The sequence below is a fragment of the Elaeis guineensis genome, chromosome 8 (assembly GCF_000442705.2).
Source record: "Elaeis guineensis isolate ETL-2024a chromosome 8, EG11, whole genome shotgun sequence".
NCBI lineage: Eukaryota > Viridiplantae > Streptophyta > Magnoliopsida > Arecales > Arecaceae > Elaeis > Elaeis guineensis.
Genome location: NC_026000.2, coordinates 5,159,756 through 5,177,557, shown reverse-complemented (window position 1 = coordinate 5,177,557; position 17,802 = coordinate 5,159,756). Strand labels below are relative to the sequence as shown.

General features: G+C 38.1%; 2 protein-coding genes and 1 pseudogene across 2 annotated transcripts; 2 read left to right on the top strand and 1 right to left on the bottom strand.

The window, feature by feature from the left end:
• Nucleotides 1-5,724, top strand: part of LOC105050922 (uncharacterized) — a 52,373-nt pseudogene extending 46,649 nt beyond the window's left edge.
• An 852-nt stretch (nt 5,725-6,576) lies between these two features.
• LOC105050663 (pentatricopeptide repeat-containing protein At3g02330, mitochondrial) lies at nt 6,577-11,320 on the bottom strand. Its single transcript, XM_073242352.1, has 2 exons — nt 7,835-11,320; nt 6,577-7,720 (listed from the first exon to the last, which is right to left on the bottom strand). Exon 1 carries the CDS (start codon nt 11,181-11,183, stop codon nt 8,514-8,516), a length of 2,670 nt encoding a protein of 889 aa, XP_073098453.1. The 5' UTR covers nt 11,184-11,320; the 3' UTR covers nt 6,577-7,720; nt 7,835-8,513.
• A 1,249-nt stretch (nt 11,321-12,569) lies between these two features.
• Nucleotides 12,570-17,777, top strand: LOC105050664 (uncharacterized). Its single transcript, XM_010930776.4, has 4 exons — nt 12,570-12,793; nt 16,561-16,678; nt 16,770-17,001; nt 17,459-17,777. The coding sequence occupies exons 1-4, from the start codon at nt 12,642-12,644 to the stop codon at nt 17,485-17,487; spliced, it is 531 nt and encodes a 176-aa protein (XP_010929078.3). The 5' UTR covers nt 12,570-12,641; the 3' UTR covers nt 17,488-17,777.
• Nucleotides 17,778-17,802: the final 25 nt, after the last annotated feature.

The following is a 17,802-nucleotide window of genomic DNA, read 5'->3' as shown; positions in this document are numbered from 1 at the left end:
TGCAGGTCGGACGTTGTTATTCTTGATCCTCACCACGGCTAGTTGGCGAGGTGGTTCTAATGACAGTGCCTGAGGAGAATTTTACGATCCTTGGGAGGCTTCACTTCTTCTCGAGTTGGTCGGAGAAGGAGTCGCTAATGATGATCGGGACGACACCGGGGTAGAAAGATCCGCACCTTTAACTCTTTTAGGCACGGGAACAATGGCAGATGATTTCAATTGATCTTTTCTCTTCCTATCCTCCACTTTCGTCAGGTTAAATCTCATTTCTACATCAGACATACGTTTCAGAATAATGAAGATAAAAAAGAGAGAAGTTAAAAAGTAAAAATTTCGGTCTTACCCCAAGGAGAGTACAAACTGATACCAGCGTCATACAACGCCTAATCATTTATCAGAGAGGAAAGCTTGGGTGTTTTGGTAGTGATCAGGATTTAATGAGCCACCTCATCTTCGGAGAGTATTTCATCATGGGAATTATATTTGGTGTAAGGATGCCCTCATGAAGTCCTAAAATCTCATGGAATGGGAGTCTAAACAAAGAAAAAAATGATCTTTCCAGTCGTGAATGGAAGAGGGAAGGCTAGGTTCAAATTTACAGCTCTTCCGAGATAAGAAGTACCATCAACTGTTGTCACTCAGATATCTTTTCAAAAAGACTAATGACCTAAACAAAGAGATTCTAAGATCTATATGAAGAAAATTACACATGATGATGAATACTGTAATCATCCTAATTGCATTTGGAGTTATTTGAGTAGGGTGGACCCTATAGAAATCAAAGACATTATAGAAAAAAGGGTGCAATGAAAACCGCAGACCAAATCGAAGAGACTCATCATAGAAGGCTATGCAGTCTTTGGGAGGTTCAGATACCCGACTTTCTAGACCTAGTACTATCATTTCATATTCATCGGATATATCATTTTTGTCCCTAAGGATTGTGAGGTTCTCCTCAGTCAGAACAGAGGACTGAAGTAGTCCGTGAGACCATGCATAAGAGACTCTGCCTTGTGATCTGAACTCTCCTCACCTAACAAATCAGTTTTAGGGTCCTCCTGAGATGGATTTCCTACCTTTATGGCCAAAAGAGATTGAGTCAACCTAACCTGTGGGTCATCTATCGTCTCCTTCCCCTTTTCACCTCTTTTAGACATGTTTCTTAGAAAAAAAATATGAGAAAAAAAAAAAACTCGAAAGAGAAGGAATAGCTACCATACGGCTGAAAGCAAATAAAGCTGAAAGAGAACGAATGAGGGAGGATTGATACCTAAAGAAAATAGATGAAATCCTTTTAAGAGATGAAAAATGGGCTCCTCTCCTCCTGCTCCGATAAGGCTCCTCACTATCTCCGACAATCATTCGATGTTGAGAAATTTCTAAAAATATTTTGACAGTACCTTCGTACGGTAACAAAAAAGAAATGAACGGTGACTGGGGAGCAAAAGCTTTTTATAAGCAAACTGATGGTTTGGATTAACCGATCTCCTCGCCCATTTGTGACACTTGACATTAATCCAATGATTGATCAGATGATGGTTAGGCGTACCTTCCTCCAGATTCTGCCATGATGGACTGATCCGTGCCAAGCTGATAAGCCAACCAGACGTTGATAGTTGTCGCACTCTTATTTGATATTTTCAAATCGTCCGTTCAAGCAATCATGAGGGAAGATCTGACGGATCATTTTCTGAAAGGTCAAGTCCTTTCATTTTTAACCAAACAATTAATTTTTATGCTCTCGAGACGTGGCGCATTTATTCTAGATGGTAATGACATCAGCCCTAAAAATTCCAAGGTAAAACACGGAGATAAGATTTCATGGTCGGTAAAAAATCGAGTCAAAAATCAAATATGGAGATAAGATCTCCTAATCAATAAAAATCGAAATGAAAATTTAAGTATAGAAATAAAATCTCCTGATTGATGAAAAATCGAGCCAAAAATTAAATATGGAGATAAGATCTCTTGATCGGTGAAAATTGGATCGAAAATTCAAGTACGGAGATAAGATCTTCTGATCGGTATAAAATCGAATGAAAAATTAAATATCAAGATAAGATCTTCTAGCCAGTGAAAATCAGACCAAAGATTCAAGAGCGGAGATAAGATCTCCTAGTCAATAAACAACCGAGTCAAGAGGCAAACATGGAAAATTGATCTCCTGGATGGTAGATAACCGAGCCAGATTAGGTTGATTCGAAAATAAGATGTCTTGATTGGTAAAATCCAGTCTTTATGGCAAATGCTTATCGAATTGGTGAAAGCCCTACTTTGTGAAGATACTATTACTTTCTGATTCGATTAGAAAATTATCACCTCGGACATAGAAAGTGAAAGATAAAGTATTGGTGCATTAAACCAGTCTCAAGATATGTGGCATCGTGATACGAGATCAAAGAGATATCAATCTTAAAGCGTCAGATCCCAACATACCAATTTACCTGCTGGCAGATTCATCTCGATATTTTAACAAGATGAATAAAAGACATCGTTGTGTATTCTATCCGGATGGTCTCAATTGACAAAGAAATGTTCAGGTCGGGTATATACCGACCTGAACCCTAATACCTTTATTTGGGATGAATGTTATGATATTTTTATTTCATCCGATCATCTATTGAGGTGAGCTATTATTGTGATGGACTTAACTGTTTTGCAAACATCACGGTGGTTTCCTCAACCAAGCCACAGCTGGCCACGATCTCATATTCAGCTCATATTTCCAGCTGTACACTAGCTCATTTACAAGTGGCTCTCTAGCTGTCTAACAAACTTCTCTAACAGCCTAACAAACTCTAGAACGGTCTCCTCAACTCCTTTATAAATAGAGGGTCAGAGATCCTTCATCGGTAAGTTTTGCTCTCTGAAACTAAGAAAAATCTGTCAGTAAAAAATTAAGTCAGACTTTTGGTTCCTACCCAATTCCCCTCCCGTTCTATTCAATTTTTTTTGCTCTTCCACTCTTTTCTATCTCTGTTCTTAAGGCTCGATCTGACTTAAGCATCGGAGAGTCAAAAACTGAAAGATCCCTATCCAGTTTCTTGATTGGTTTTGTAGATTGAAAGAATTTTTGTCAGATCGCAAGAATTACTTCAGTCCAATCTTATCCAAGTTGATCCACTCTACTTCAAATTTCAAGCCCTGCGATAAAAGGACCAATGTAATAAGAGGTAATTGGATCCTCTATCTCTCAAGATTTAGACTCGATGATCAAATATCTAGAATTAACGTTCCCATCCATGCCGGCCTTTCATTTTCTTGCATTCTTAGCAACAATCTCATATTTTATTCATACATGGCCACCAAATTTGAGCCAGAAGGTGATATGGGTGCAAACGTTGTTTCAAATCAAAGATGGTTTGGCCACCTTTTAGGGGCTTGAAGTGATTCGTGGTGCAATTGGGTGGCGGTGTCGTGCTCCGGCACCATCATCATATTCAGATAGAGAGGGCCCACCCGCTTCCACGGCCCGCCCTTCCATCCCATCCATACGCCATATCGCTGTTGGTAACTTTACACCCTATCGCCGGTGTACTTTTCTCCACTACCATTTTTCCTTGTTGAAGGAGGCCTGGCTTGGGAAAACATGATTTCTATAACCATGTAAGAAGTCTTTTTTACTTCTTCTTCTTCTTCTTCTAAATCAAATTACTTAGAATCGGATTTCATACATACGGTGCATGTGACAGAAAAGATAATTATAGAGCAAATTTTGTTTGGCACCTCGATTCTTATTAATAAAATAAAATTTTATGAGCATTAATTAATTATGAGGATTTAATATTTTACATTTCGATAATCGGACAATCATGGTGGATATTTATGGTTTTATTGATAAGCAACAGAAGGCAACTGTTGTGTGAAAAAGAAAGTGCCCGGATTCTTTGTGGTGCAATACAATAGAATGCTGTGCATGCTAAAAGATGGATGGACGGCCATCCAACAAAATGATTTATGGGTGCACACACACCATATGCATTGTTTAATGGTTGTCAATCTTATAACAGTGGCCATCCAAAGATGCTTAGCACTCTGTGGTGCGCTCATACACCACAAAGAATCGTTGGGAAAAAAAATCAATTCTCTATGTTGCATCATACCACAATGAAGCTCTTTCTATCTGCAAGAACGTCTGGTGTTCAATCCGCATAGCGCTCTACCTTCACCACATACCCTTTACGCTGTTTCAAAAATGCTAAAAGTTACAAAAGAACGTAAAGAATACCTCAACACTGTCTATACTAAGCTTCAGTTGAGTGGTGCAGATCATTAAAGGTGTCCGAGAACATCTTGAAGTCCATCTGAGCTAAAGCTGGAAGCATCCATGAAGATATTTTTAGGTGAAGGTAAGAGTCCAGTTAGTGCGTCCTCTCAACACCTGAACAACTTCGCCAAGTGATCGTCAAGTCGCCACACAAAAAGGTAGCTCCAGTAGAAGGTGCTTCTAGCCATCAGCAGCATTTATACCAGTAGGGTCACCAAGGTGGTCAACTGAATCATTATATCTAGCTCTGCTCTACCAAGTGGTCTTCCTCCATTATTTGAAACCTTTCAATCTAAAAGTATATAAACAAAGTCTGTGCCCCATCACCCTCAGTATTAACGGATCAACTCTTTTTTTTTTTATTCCTCTTTTACCCATCCTGATTTGAATATCATATTAAACTGAAGTAGCTCACTAACTAATTAGTCCATTCCATTTCTACATAAATAGCAGGAAAGTTGAGGGACTATGTTCGATTTTAAAGTATAAAGGAAGTGTCCACAAAGAAGAATATATTTATAGTGATTCAGCATTCTACCAAAACTGAACCTTAATCCTTTCCACCAAACTCTTTTCCTCAGCTTAATATGTTTCCCACCAACAAATGACACATGCAATAATTCCATCATTCAGCACCTAGGACTATGCATTAGCCTCATACTGATACTTCAGTTGGATTAAAGTTTGCAAAACCTGTCAGGGACTATGATGAAGCGCTGGGTGAACTCGAGATGTCTGATGATAATCAAATGGCTTTGGTGAAGAGCCCATACAATACATGTAACACGTGCAAAGCCTAATGGTAATCTTGTGGTGCTATTTGTTTGTACATATGTTGTTGGTTGCACGAAGTGGGCCACTTTCTCCAATCGTAGCCTCTTGTCACTATTAAAAAGCCCACCACCTTGATCCTTGCCTCAGAAAAACTCTCTGCAACACAAAGCTCTCCATCATAACCTTTCTCCACATTCTGCTATACCTTGAAAGCTCCATCCATGCACCACCATGAGGTTTTCTCCATACAGCATGGAGGCTAGCTAGGCTCAATAAGGTTCTTTGGAGCTTATGCAGACCACGTCCAAGCCATGGGTTCAGGAGATGGTGTCCATCTGCCCTGTTCTGGCCCTGGTAACACCTTAACATCAGATGAGGCTGATGAGCACCAACCAGGCCTTGTGGATGAGAGGAGGAGGAGGATATCAAATAGAGAGTCCGCTCGAAGGTCGCGCATGAGGAAGCAGAGGCATCTGGGTGAGCTGTGGTCGCAGGTGGTACACCTCCGGGCCACAAACAGGAGGCTTGTCGACGAGCTCAACCATGTGGTGGAGGAGCGCGATCGGATCCTCTACGAGAATGCCTGGCTCAGGCAGGAAGCATCTGATCTACGAGAAAAGCTCAACTACATGCAAGTGGAGAGCACTGCTAGTTCTGCTCCAACAGCTTCATATGAAACATGAAAAACTGATCGGATCCTCTCTCATTGTTAATCTATGTTTGTCTTCTTTTAGATGTCATGCTTACCTGGCTTTGTCAGTCAGACATTCACTATGTGCCAATTGTGCAGAAGGTTCTACTTATAGCTAGCTGCTCAGCGCAAGATCACAGCAGGGCAGAAAGAAGCAGATGATAGAAGGTTCTACTTATAGCTAGCTGCTCAGCGCAAGATCACAGCAGGGCAGAAAGAAGCAGATGATTGAAAGCTGTGCATTAGGTTCTACAGTGGAATATTAATTAAAAATCTACATTGTCCCAAAAAAAAGTGAGAAATTTCATGTGGGGCCCCATGCGGGCGTGCATCAAGTCCCACATCAATTATGTGCTAAAAGGATATTGGATATTTATATAAGATCAAGAATTTCAAATAATATCTTTTAGCTAGTCTTTTTGAGTTATATCATGTATTGCTATAAAGATATCAAGATGAATCTAGTCCAGACACATATAAAATAGAGGACATTGCAGCATAGATATTTTTGGAGTCAACCATAAGCTAATCATGGTACTTCTGATTGGAGTTGATTGAATAGCGAAAAAAACCGGTATGAATGTAGAAAGAAACCCCAAAAAAAGGAAAAATAAATTGGATAACCATGCCAAACATACTAAAATGATGCAATCAGTGTGTGGTAACAGAGATTAGATAATTGATCGATGCATTGGCCAAATTGGGGAACATGCAATAGTAGCATCAAAAGAAAGGCCCCATGGCACAAGGCAGCTAGTGGGAACAGCTGGTGGTAGTTGTGGATCATGTAAGTACTATTCAAAAAGCATATAAGAAGGCTTTGCACAAAAGGAAGATGAAAAACTGTTTCCAACTTTTCTGGGGTAGCAATGTCTGCACTAATATTGTTCATCTGGGTGGACCTTGTCTGCCCGGTTCCAGATGGTATCCAGCATCATTAACACTATCACTTTCACTCAAAATAGTATGACTGACTGTCTATGGAATGTGGGAAGAAAAAAATCAAGTTCTATTCAAAGTTCTCTTATATGAAGAGAAATATAGAGATAATGTTCAGCTTGTGAGCAGACCTACAAAATGATTTCAGGCTCTTCCTTGCACAGACATATGCTTGTGTCTGCTCATATAAGCTAGTCTTATAGACCATGCACCTTTGGAGAAAGTGAACGCTGTCCCATGTTAGTGGTTATATGACCTCAAAATAGGTACATGGCAGCCTCCTCATTCACTGTCTATCAGATATAGCTGAGGAAGAATTTGCACTGGATCTGAAGTAATCTGTGACTGCTACTTTTGGAAATTGGCTGAAATGAATGCTGGAGGTGCCCCAAATCTACCATTTAATAATTAATGAAAAAGTTAAGGAAGCTTTTTGGTCTTTTTATCTCAGACAACATACTTGAGATCACAGTAGCTCTTGGTATTCATTGCCATCCAAGAAGACACTTGAAAGCAATTCTCACAATATGAAAATCTTGCGATCCACAAAAGCTCTTTTTTGCATTGTTCTACTTGCATGGATCTAACCAAATGCAGGAGCAAAACTAGATATTAGTTTCACATCTGAGCTGTCATACAAAGAGTATAAAAGGTAAGGTTTCTTTTTTTTTTTTAAGTAGTGGGGGAATATAGAAGGTAAGTTTGTAGAAAAAATATATATAAGATTAACATTAACTTGAGTTGAGACATTAAAGTTTAAGAAAAAAAAATTTCCATCAGATAGAGTGCATTCTTTCAAGTCACACATGGAATTGAAAAATATACATTAACACTAAAAATATACGATACAAGAATTGGGAATTTTCTTGTCAAAGACTGATCCATAAAAGATCAAAACCTTATCGACCAACAGTCAACCTGATTTCTTCCTTCCAAAATTATACCAGAATAATTGGATCATGTTGAAACACACACCCAATGTAAGCTAGGTTGTCTTTCATGAGGATATCAAGATACCTCTAGCTTTTGCTTCACAGCCAAACGGATATCTAGTCATTGAAACAAAGTTGGAAAACCTTGATTATTTTTTTGAGGGATCTTTGAAACATATTCCAACACTTTCAATTGGTATATGCCACATAAAAAAATTAAGAGTAACTTACCTTGACCCCTCTCGAGGTTTGGGATAATTACATGATCCCACCCAACATTTCAAAAATAGACACATAACCCCCTGATCAAATATAAAAATTTAAAATATAGAAAATAAAAAATATCAAAACAAAAAATATAAAATATTTTAAGACTCAAATAGATTAGATAGTGATGATGTTCGTAAGACCATTAGTTTATCTAACAGAAAGATATTAGTAAGGAGTTACGTGTTATGCAAATAGCAAAAATTAAGTAGTAGAATGTATATTTTCAAAATGCTGGGTGGGAATCTGTAATTACTTCAAACTTCGAGGCAGGTCATTGTAATTTACTCAAAAATTAATTTCAGAATATAGAAGTCCAACTATTTAAGGATGAGCCTTGGCACAATCCTGAGGTTGCTTCATGGTGACCTAGGTTTCATAGGTCTAAAACACAGAAATATCATCTCTACAAGTGTGAGGCTGCATACATCTGACCCCTACTAGACACCGTAATAGTGGAATCCTCGTGCACTAAACCACCATTTTCTTAGAAGTCCAACCGTTTGTTGAACAAAGGGAAGGATGTACTGATTTATACCTCTTCCACCAATTGGAATATATAGATGCTTGGGACAGACAGATCCAATGCAATCATAAGCCAGTTCTGATGATGAATTTGCATGAAAGACCACATTCTGGTGGATCAAACATTACCAAATCTGAGCTGTTCTTGCTGATCTCTTCTCTCCTCTTCCTCATCCTCAAGGAAAAAATCTAAATTAGGCATATATCCAGCCCATTTCATCTCATCAATTAACTCATCTAACCTCTGATATATCTCCAGGCATCTTGGGTGAGCCTTATCTCCCACGAGAAAGGTGTGCATCGCATTCTTCACTTCAATCCAACTACATCCAGGCTCCTTTTTCAGCCTACTCTGCCTCATTATCCTCCTCATCTTTGAAACGTCCCCCCATTTGCCAACTTCTGCATATATATTTGACAGAAGAATATAAGCTGCAGAATCTTCAGGATCCAGCAGTAGTATATTATATGCCGCCATTTCTGCCACCTCTACATTTTGATAGATCTTGCATATGCTCAAAAGAGTTCGCCATATAACAGCATCAGCTTCAAATGGCATGTCATTTATAAGACTTAAAGCTTCATGGATGCCCTTCGAGCGCCCTATTATATCCACCATGCATGAATAGTGCTCCAATTGCGGCTCCAATTTGTAGTGGTCAGTCATCAATTGAAAGTAGTGCATGCCCTCATCAACCAAACCAACATGCCCGCAAGCTCGAAGAACTGCTACAAATGTTGCATGATTTGGTCTCACATTCTCTAGTTGCATCCTCTCAAACATTCCAAGTGCCTCTAATCCAAGGCCATGATAAGCATAACCACAAATCATGGCATTCCATGACACAAAGTCTCGTTCCTTTATCCTTTCGAATATCAACAGAGACTCCTGCATGTTCCCACACTTAGCATACATGTCCACTAGAGTGCTTGATATGAACACATCCCTCTGCAACTCTTGCTTGATAATCTGAGCATGGATTTGCTTCCCTAGACCAACCGTGGCAAGGTTTGCACAAGTATCAAGTACTGAGGCATATGTGAAATTGTCAGGTTTTATGCCAAAATCTAGCATCTGAAAAAAGAAATTCTGAGCCTCTTCACTTTGTTTCTGAAGAGAAAATCCGGATATGATGGCATTCCATGATACAAGCGTTTGCTTCTCTATTCTCTGGTGAAGCTTCTGTGCTTCTTCCGTCATCCCACATTTACAATACATGTCAACAAGAGCACTTCCAATGAATGAATCCAAACCAAGTCCTGACTTGATAATCTTGTCATGGACCTTCATCCCATGATCCAAAGATTGCAATCCTGCACAAGCTTTAAGAACACTGCCATAAGTGAACTCATCAGGTTCCATGCCGCACCATAACATCTGACTGAAATGTGCTAGCGTGTCTTCATACTGTCCATTCTGTTCAAGCGCTGTGATAAGAGCATTCCAGGAGACAGCATCTCTTCTGTCCATCTCCTCAAAAATATCGCATGCATCTGTCAAAGCTTTACATTTTCCATACATATCCAGCATTGCATTCCTAACACAAATATCTGAGATCAAACTAGTTTTAATAGCCAAGCAATGAATTTGTGAACCCTGGAAATACCCTTTAACCTCTGCACAAGCACCCAAAACACCAGATAAGCTGATCTCGTCAATACCAACACCAGATCTATTCATGAGTTGAAATAGCTTCATAGCTTCGAGTGTTCGATTGCTTCGAGCAAACCCAACAACAATGGCATTCCATGACTGCAGGGTTCGGGTTGGCATCCACTGAAACACTCTCAAAGCATCATCCAAGCAATCACCTTTTGTGTACATATCCAAAACAGCAGTCCCTACGACAATATCTGTACTAAAATTGTTCTTCAAAGCATGCCCATGAAACTGGCTGCCCACCCTGGCCAGCGACAGACCCGCACATGATCTGAAAACACTCGCATAAACTGACTGACTCACTCCTACTCCTGATCGCTGCATCTCTTTGAACAAATCCAACCCTTCCAAGAATTTTTCATTTTGAGCACAACCCCCAATAACTGCACTCCATGAGACCCAATTCCTTTCAGGCATTTCATCGAAAACATGAAGCGAATCACCCAAACTCTTGCATTTAGCATACATATCCACGACAGCGCTCCCTGTTACCACATCAAAATCCAGACCCATCTTCAGTACCATTCCATGAATCTGAGTCCCCAATTCAAGCTCCTCCGATGCAGCACACGATTTAAGAATGATAGCAAAGGTAGTGCGATCAGGTTCGATCCCACTTCTTCTCATCTGTAAGAAGAGCTCGATGGATCCATATGAACTCCCGTTCTGCAAATAACCTGAGATCAGCGAATTCCATGAGATAACATCTCGCTCGGGCATCGCATCAAAGAGGGATTCTGCGATGCCCATCGCACCGCTCTGGCTGTACCCTGAAATCATCGCATTCCAAGAGATGGTGTCCTTCTCGGGCATGCGGTCGAATACTTTACGAGCATAGTCCAAATTGGAGCACCTGGTATACATGTGCATCAAACAGTTGGCGACAAAGATGGTTGGGACGAAGCCAGAAGCGATCATCCGGGCATGGGCTTCTCGGCCTGGATTCAGGTCTTGGTGCTTGGCACAGTGCTGGAAGATATGGGAGAAGGTTCTTCTCTCGGTGGGCGGTGAGTGCGGTTCGGGTAGACGAGTAGAGAAGGGAGATAGAAGGGCGAGGCATGGGGAGAAAGGGTTTGGAGGGAGAGAGGAGGATTTGGTAAGGTGGCGGCGAAGGGACGGAAAGGCCATGCTATTTGGAAGCCATGCCTCATTATGTGTTAGCTAGCGTGACCGTTGGGATCTTGAATTTGCCTTCATGAAACAGGACGGACCAAGGGCAGAAGCCCGACAATAGCGACCGCTGATGCGGCGTTTGACAAGGGATGACCCACTTAAGATCAAAAAATAATAATGATACAGATGATGGAACTAACATATTTGATTGCATTACAGTGGTCTTATATGATAAAAATTTCAAATTATTTTTATTTTCTAAATTATTTTTTAACTTAGTAATAAAATATTTATCTTCGAATCAAAAATTTAATAAAAATATTTATTAAATTGATTAAAAATATTTTTTAATTTAATAAAAAATTGATATATCAATATATTATTAATATATTGTATTATCATTTAATATTATATTATATTTAATATTATATATTATATATATTATTAAATATGCTACTGTCACGTTATGTTTCAATGATAATTTTAAATTAGAATAAAAATATTTTATTATATTTTATAGTTATATAATAAAAATATTTAACATATTATTTCTATTCTTCTTATTTTTCTAAGATAAATATGATATTAACAAAATAATAATTATATATAAATAAAAATATTAATTTATAAAAGTAAATAATATATTTTTGCAAGATTAATAATTATAAACAATAAATATATTTTATAATATTATAAATTATTAATATATTAATAAATATAATAATATTTTATTTATAATATATTATATATGATCAATAAATATATCTTTTATATAATATATTATGGATATTTTAATATTATATTATCAATAATTTTAAATTTTTATAAAATATCAAATAAATTATTTAAAAATTTTTAACTATTAGGCATAGCCAAATATGATGAACTTAAATCACTGATGATCAAATTACTATATGATTCAGATCATTATGATGATTCTATTAAGATCATTATTATCTTTTGTTTATAGGTCGAAATTTCATCTTATAGTGAGGTGGCATATGATACGGAAACCTCTAATATTTGATTGTTGGAAATAAGATGGAGTAAGATGGGCTTATTCCATTTTATTTTCTAAACATATTATGAAATGGTAGTGGGTTATGAATTTATAATTCTGATCAAATATATTAATTATATTTTATTTTTTTATCTAATTTAAGTTATTTCATATTTTACTATAGAATAGTTTTTTCAAAGAAAATGTGGAAAATAATTTTATTTTATTTTAATTTAAAAAATAATAATATATAATTTTATAATTTTTTAAATTTTTATTAAATATAAAATTAGAATAAAATGATGAGTAAATATTCTGAGGAATTGACAGAAATATCAAATGGCTGCCAAACTATATGATTTAATTATACGGGACCGTCCATAGGATTTCTATTCGGACCGGACCCGGTGCGAGAGGCAAGCGACCGAGACCGAAAAGAGCGAGAGGGAGAAGGGGGCTTGGAGGTGTCGGAGATGGGGAGGGAGGTGGCGGAGAGCTGCGTTGATGGCGTGGTCATGGAGATGGTGTCGGCGTACTGCAACCGCTTCTACTCGTCCCAGCCCGAGCTCGCCGCCCGCCGGATCGAGGCCATCGGCTTCCAGGTCGGTCACCAGCTCTCCGAAAGGTACCCCCCCTCTCTCTTTCTCTCTTGCTCTGATCCTTTCCCGTCTCCTTCCTACTTTCCTCTCCTCCAGATCTACTTACTTACCCTACACTTCTTTTCTCATATAATCGAACAAATTCTATAAATATCGACTTCTTTTCTTCAGATCATGTGCGGAATTAACGTTTGGGGCAGATTTTAGGGCTAATTTCTTCTGGGTACTTGCAATTTTCTTCTTGAGTTTTAGGGTATGGTTTAAGCTGTGGTATAGAGTCCGTAAGCAATTTATAAAGAATTGGAAAATTAACGTTGGGAAGAGATAAATTGCATTTATGATCCATTTCTTGCGATTGTGTATTCTTTATTGGATTTTAGTGTAAAATTTTAGCCGTGGCATCTAGTTGGTATTTGTGAAGCTTAAGATCTGGCTTCTTGCGACTGGGAGGTTGGGAACGGAATGGCTTATATGGAGATCATAAGATGATCATCAGCTAATAAGGTAGCGTGGCTCTATATCAAAACTTAGTCCTTTTGTTCTACCTCTAGATATGGGAATCCTTATTAGGATGTGGAATAAGGCAAACTGGGCAGGACGTGTCGTAAACTTTGATATGTGCAACATAATCTGGATTATAAATGTTTTCTCTCTTCTTGATCTGCCTTGTTATGAAATCGGCGGATAATTTGTCCTTCCAACATTTTGTGTCACGCCAAAGTATGAAGTCGTGGATAGTTTGGAGGCTTATTCTTTTTCTTTTTTCCTTTTTTTGTATTTCATGTTAGAGGAAGTATGCTGATAAAAAAAGTAACTTCTTTATTGGAACCTCATGGTTAATATTGCTATTGCCATGTTTCAAGGAGCTCATGCTATTAATGTTAATAAAAAAAAAATGATGGAATTTATGGTTGTTTAACAATTTGGATATTCAGGGTGTCACTATAAATAATGGGTGGTGATGATTGTTCCATTCATTCATGGATGGTTAAACTTTCAAAACTGTCCCTAGGTTGCTTAAGGGAGTATAACTTTACAAATACAGCCCAGATTAACTTATGTTCTTGTGTATACTTATACTACTAGAGTAGCGAGGAATCGCTAAACATGTTTTTGTTCTAGATTTTTAACTAAAAGGCTTTTATGCAATACAAAATAACAACGTATCTGGACTTCCTAGATCGTAGAGTTACCAAGGCAGCTTTCTTAGGTGCTTGAGCAATGTTGTCAGACGAATTTCTCTGATACTTGATTATGCATTCATATTTCACTTAATGTACACTTATAAAATTCAAGCCTACCGAGTTCATTACTCTATCGGCACATGCTCCCTTAGGCAACTTCACAATCTAGATTTCCGCACTATTTCTGAACCCACATTTGCCAGGAAAAGTGTTGGATGATGATGATGTAATTGGATAGCTGCTACTCTCTCTCTCTCTCTCTCTCTGTGCATGCATTTTTGTCTTGTACATGCAACCACTGATGACTAGCATTATTTATGTTTATTAATGCCCTGAAGTAACTAAATGAGTGTAAATGGATTAGGCGAATTAACTTAGTTTTTGCACTTGAATACTGGGATGTGCCCATGTTAATTGCATATGTATTGGGCACGGGTAAAGAAGGATACTTAAGCTCGACACTAGGTTGATGACAAAGGGCTTCTTGAAAATGCTTCTAAATATTTTTAATCAAGATTATTTTTGGCTGAAAGCTAGAATTAATATATATAAAGTTAGTTTGTCATGCATAACTCATTTGTTGCATCTTGTCCTTAGAGCAAAAGTAGGATATTTTTTGCATGTAATAGTCTTATAAAGAGCTATTTATTTCTGATAATCTCAGCAGATTCACTCAATGTTTTGCAAAATGCTCGAACTTGTTCACATCATATATGACACGTCTATACATCTTTTGCTTGTCTTGTATTTGTTTTTAACAATTGTTTCAACACTCTTTTCTAGCTCTAGAACCCACTGTGCTGATCTTTCACTCATATTTGTCAAATAGCCCGAGTGACCCCAGGTGATAGACCCTCCTGCGTCTAGGCGATAGCTATGCGATTGGGCAACTGCTTAGGCTATAAAATTTGTACAAGATTTACAAATAATTTATCTCTTCGTGTATTCAGTTTTTGATCAAAACTTGCAATGTTCGCAATGCACTATACTAGACTTTTATTCTAAGGTGCATGATAACAGTTAATGCATTAGTGATATTTAAAATCTAATAAAAACTTCAATTTTATCACAATTTTATTATCTGTGCTAAATTCAGAAAATATGTAGCATTGTTCTTTTAGCTCAAATGGCAGAGCAATAGAAGATATATAAAATCAAGCGAAATTTCCTCTTTCTAGAGCATAACAGAAAACAAAACTTGGGAATAAAAATAGGAGGATTTGAAATAAAAAATAGTGCATAATTTTTGACCATTCCCTCTATTACTACTTTATAGAAGAGAGCAAACATTCCTCTTATGCAACAAAAATAATCAAGTTTTCCCTCTTTTATTAATTGCTAGCACTGAGGAAATATAAAAGATAGCAAAAGAAATATAATCTAGAGCAAAATATTTATAACAAATAATTCTAACAGAGCAAAATTACCATAAAATATTGAAGAATAGTGAAAGTACAAAAGAAAGCCCACTTGAACCGCAACCATTTGAATAAAACAACCCAAATAGCTTTAACATACAAGATAATTGAAAATATGGAGGCTCCGCAAGAGTATCTTAAGCCCTTTGCCGCACTCAGATGTTGGATAAACAATAAAAAAGTTACAAAAAAAAAGGGACCCTCACCCAATTTTGGAGGGTGGGACCAACCAATTTCTTTGGGTGTTTGACCGCATCAACTATAACCCAAAAGAAAACAGAAAAAGCAAAAGGAGAGAAGAGAAAAAGCGACAGACGGGGGAGAGAGAGTGTGAGAAAAAGAGAGACATACCTTCATTGGCCTCACTATCCCCCATCAACTCTTGCTGGACCCTTTTTAAGTATTGTTGACCACCATTGACTATCATTCAAGGACATTAGAGAGTTGAGAGGCAAGAGAGAGGAACGATCTTTTAGCCCTAAGGTTGGAATGAGGAGGGAGGCGTATAAGCAGATTGCCAGTTCGTTCTTAGTTTAGTTAGTTATATTTATTTTTTTAATTGTTTAACCCACTTGGGCTGAGCTAGAACTCCAGGTTGAGAACTAGTGTAGGAGGCCGAGCAACTGCTCACTTAGATTAGGTTATATAGGCAATGCTCAATTGCCCAAGCAGGTGCCTAGGTTGGTAGGTGGATGCCTGTGTAACAGCCCTTCCAGGCGAGCCTTGCCTAGGCGCTGGAGGCCCTGTTAGGCGCCCACCTAGGTGCCTAGGCGAGCACCTGTAACAACTATACTTTTATGTGGACAAAAGCCCAGAGCTGGGATAAAAATGACAAATCATAAATAACCTGTTTACATGAATTTCTCTACTTGCTTTGAGAACTCTGCAGAATGTTACCCTGCTTTCTAGGTGGTTCCTTACCTAGGCTTTTTTGGGGAGCTCTTTTTTCCTATTACCATACCCAAATCCACTCCCACATGTTATCGTGGTCAAGATAATGAAGTTCCCCAACATTGACTGTTTGTGCATTTCTTCTTTCTTCTTGCCCTCTGGCTCGGTCAAATTTTTAATTTCTTTACTCTAATTATACTCTTTATTCATGTCAATGTTTTCTATTCCTGGAGAGCAGACGTATCCTATGGTTGGAACTTAGACTATCACATCCTATCATGTCCTCTTGTTTCTGGCCAGATATACAATGGAGCGCCCTAGGTTTACTGATCATCTGGAAGCCATCAAGTTCATCTGCAAGGATTTCTGGTCAGAGCTATTCAAGAAACAAATTGATAACTTGAAAACTAATCACAGGGTAATTCCAAAAAGCAGATTGATAACCTCAGGTGCATACATATATAATTAGGTATATCTGTAGTTACGGGATAGTATTCTGCACCCTGCAGGGTACTTTTGTGCTGCAAGATAACCAGTTTCGGTGGCTTACTCGCATATCAATTGATGCATCACCAGACAATGTGGACGCATCTCCGCAGGATGACTCATTGCCAGCTCCTAATAACGCAGCTCAATTCACAAGCATGCATCTCTACTTCCCATGTGGAATCATAAGGGGGGCACTTACCAACTTAGGAATTCCATGTGCTGTTTCTGCTGACATATCCAACCTTCCTGCATGTGAGTTTCTCAATTATGGGCTTTTGACTTCTATACCAACGCTGACAATACATTATCATCCTTGTTATTAGAAAATTTTCATCTTAAATGTCAGTCTCAGCAAACTTGTCAATAATACCTTGCTGGAGAGTTGGTTGATAAATTCTCAAGCTGACCAGCTTGCTTAGCTGCATCATATTCTGTATTGCACACATGAGAGCTGAACACCACCAAATACTCCATCGAAGATGTGATGTAATCAACACCGGCAGGTGTGGACCCATCTTGAGGGCTGGGTACATGTCAGCCTACAAATTAACGGCCTGACATTTTTGTGCTTCTGGTGCAGCTGATCTGCTCAATGCGTTTTTGTGTAGAATACAGTAGGACATTAGTATTTTCCAATCTTAAGAATGCTGATTGCTGACGCTTTGAATGCAATGTGCTAACGAATTGCTGGTTTCTAACTGATCAACAGGTTCATTTGTGGTACGTATAAAAGCTTAAGGTATGCTTTGTTTGGAGCAGATATATGGTGGAAGGGCCGCTCCAAGGCATTCAGAAGAACTATATGTCAAAGTTGTTTCCATTTAAATCATTTGACTTGAATCCATGTAATTTGTCTTATTTCGTGCGATAGATGTTGTGGTCACAATTAGAAACTGTCGGTCTTATTTTCTTTAATATCAGCAATATTTTGTTTGGTTTGAAAATTGTAACATTGGCGTTAGATTGAGATGCATATTTTTGAGTCTATGGATGCAAATACTGAACTGTAAACAGTTACGTTTCTTCTAGTTTGGCTTCTTGGCTCACCTCCGA

Coding starts and splice junctions, on each gene's coding strand:
- LOC105050663 (XM_073242352.1), bottom strand. CDS start 11,183: ATGGCCTTTCCGTCCCTTCGCCGCCACCTTACCAAATCCTCCTCTCTC.
- LOC105050664 (XM_010930776.4), top strand. CDS start 12,642: ATGGGGAGGGAGGTGGCGGAGAGCTGCGTTGATGGCGTGGTCATGGAG. Junction 12,794..16,560: donor GGTCACCAGCTCTCCGAAAG/GTACCCCCCCTC, acceptor GTTTCTGGCCAG/ATATACAATGGAGCGCCCTA. Junction 17,002..17,458: donor CATATCCAACCTTCCTGCAT/GTGAGTTTCTCA, acceptor ACTGATCAACAG/GTTCATTTGTGGTACGTATA.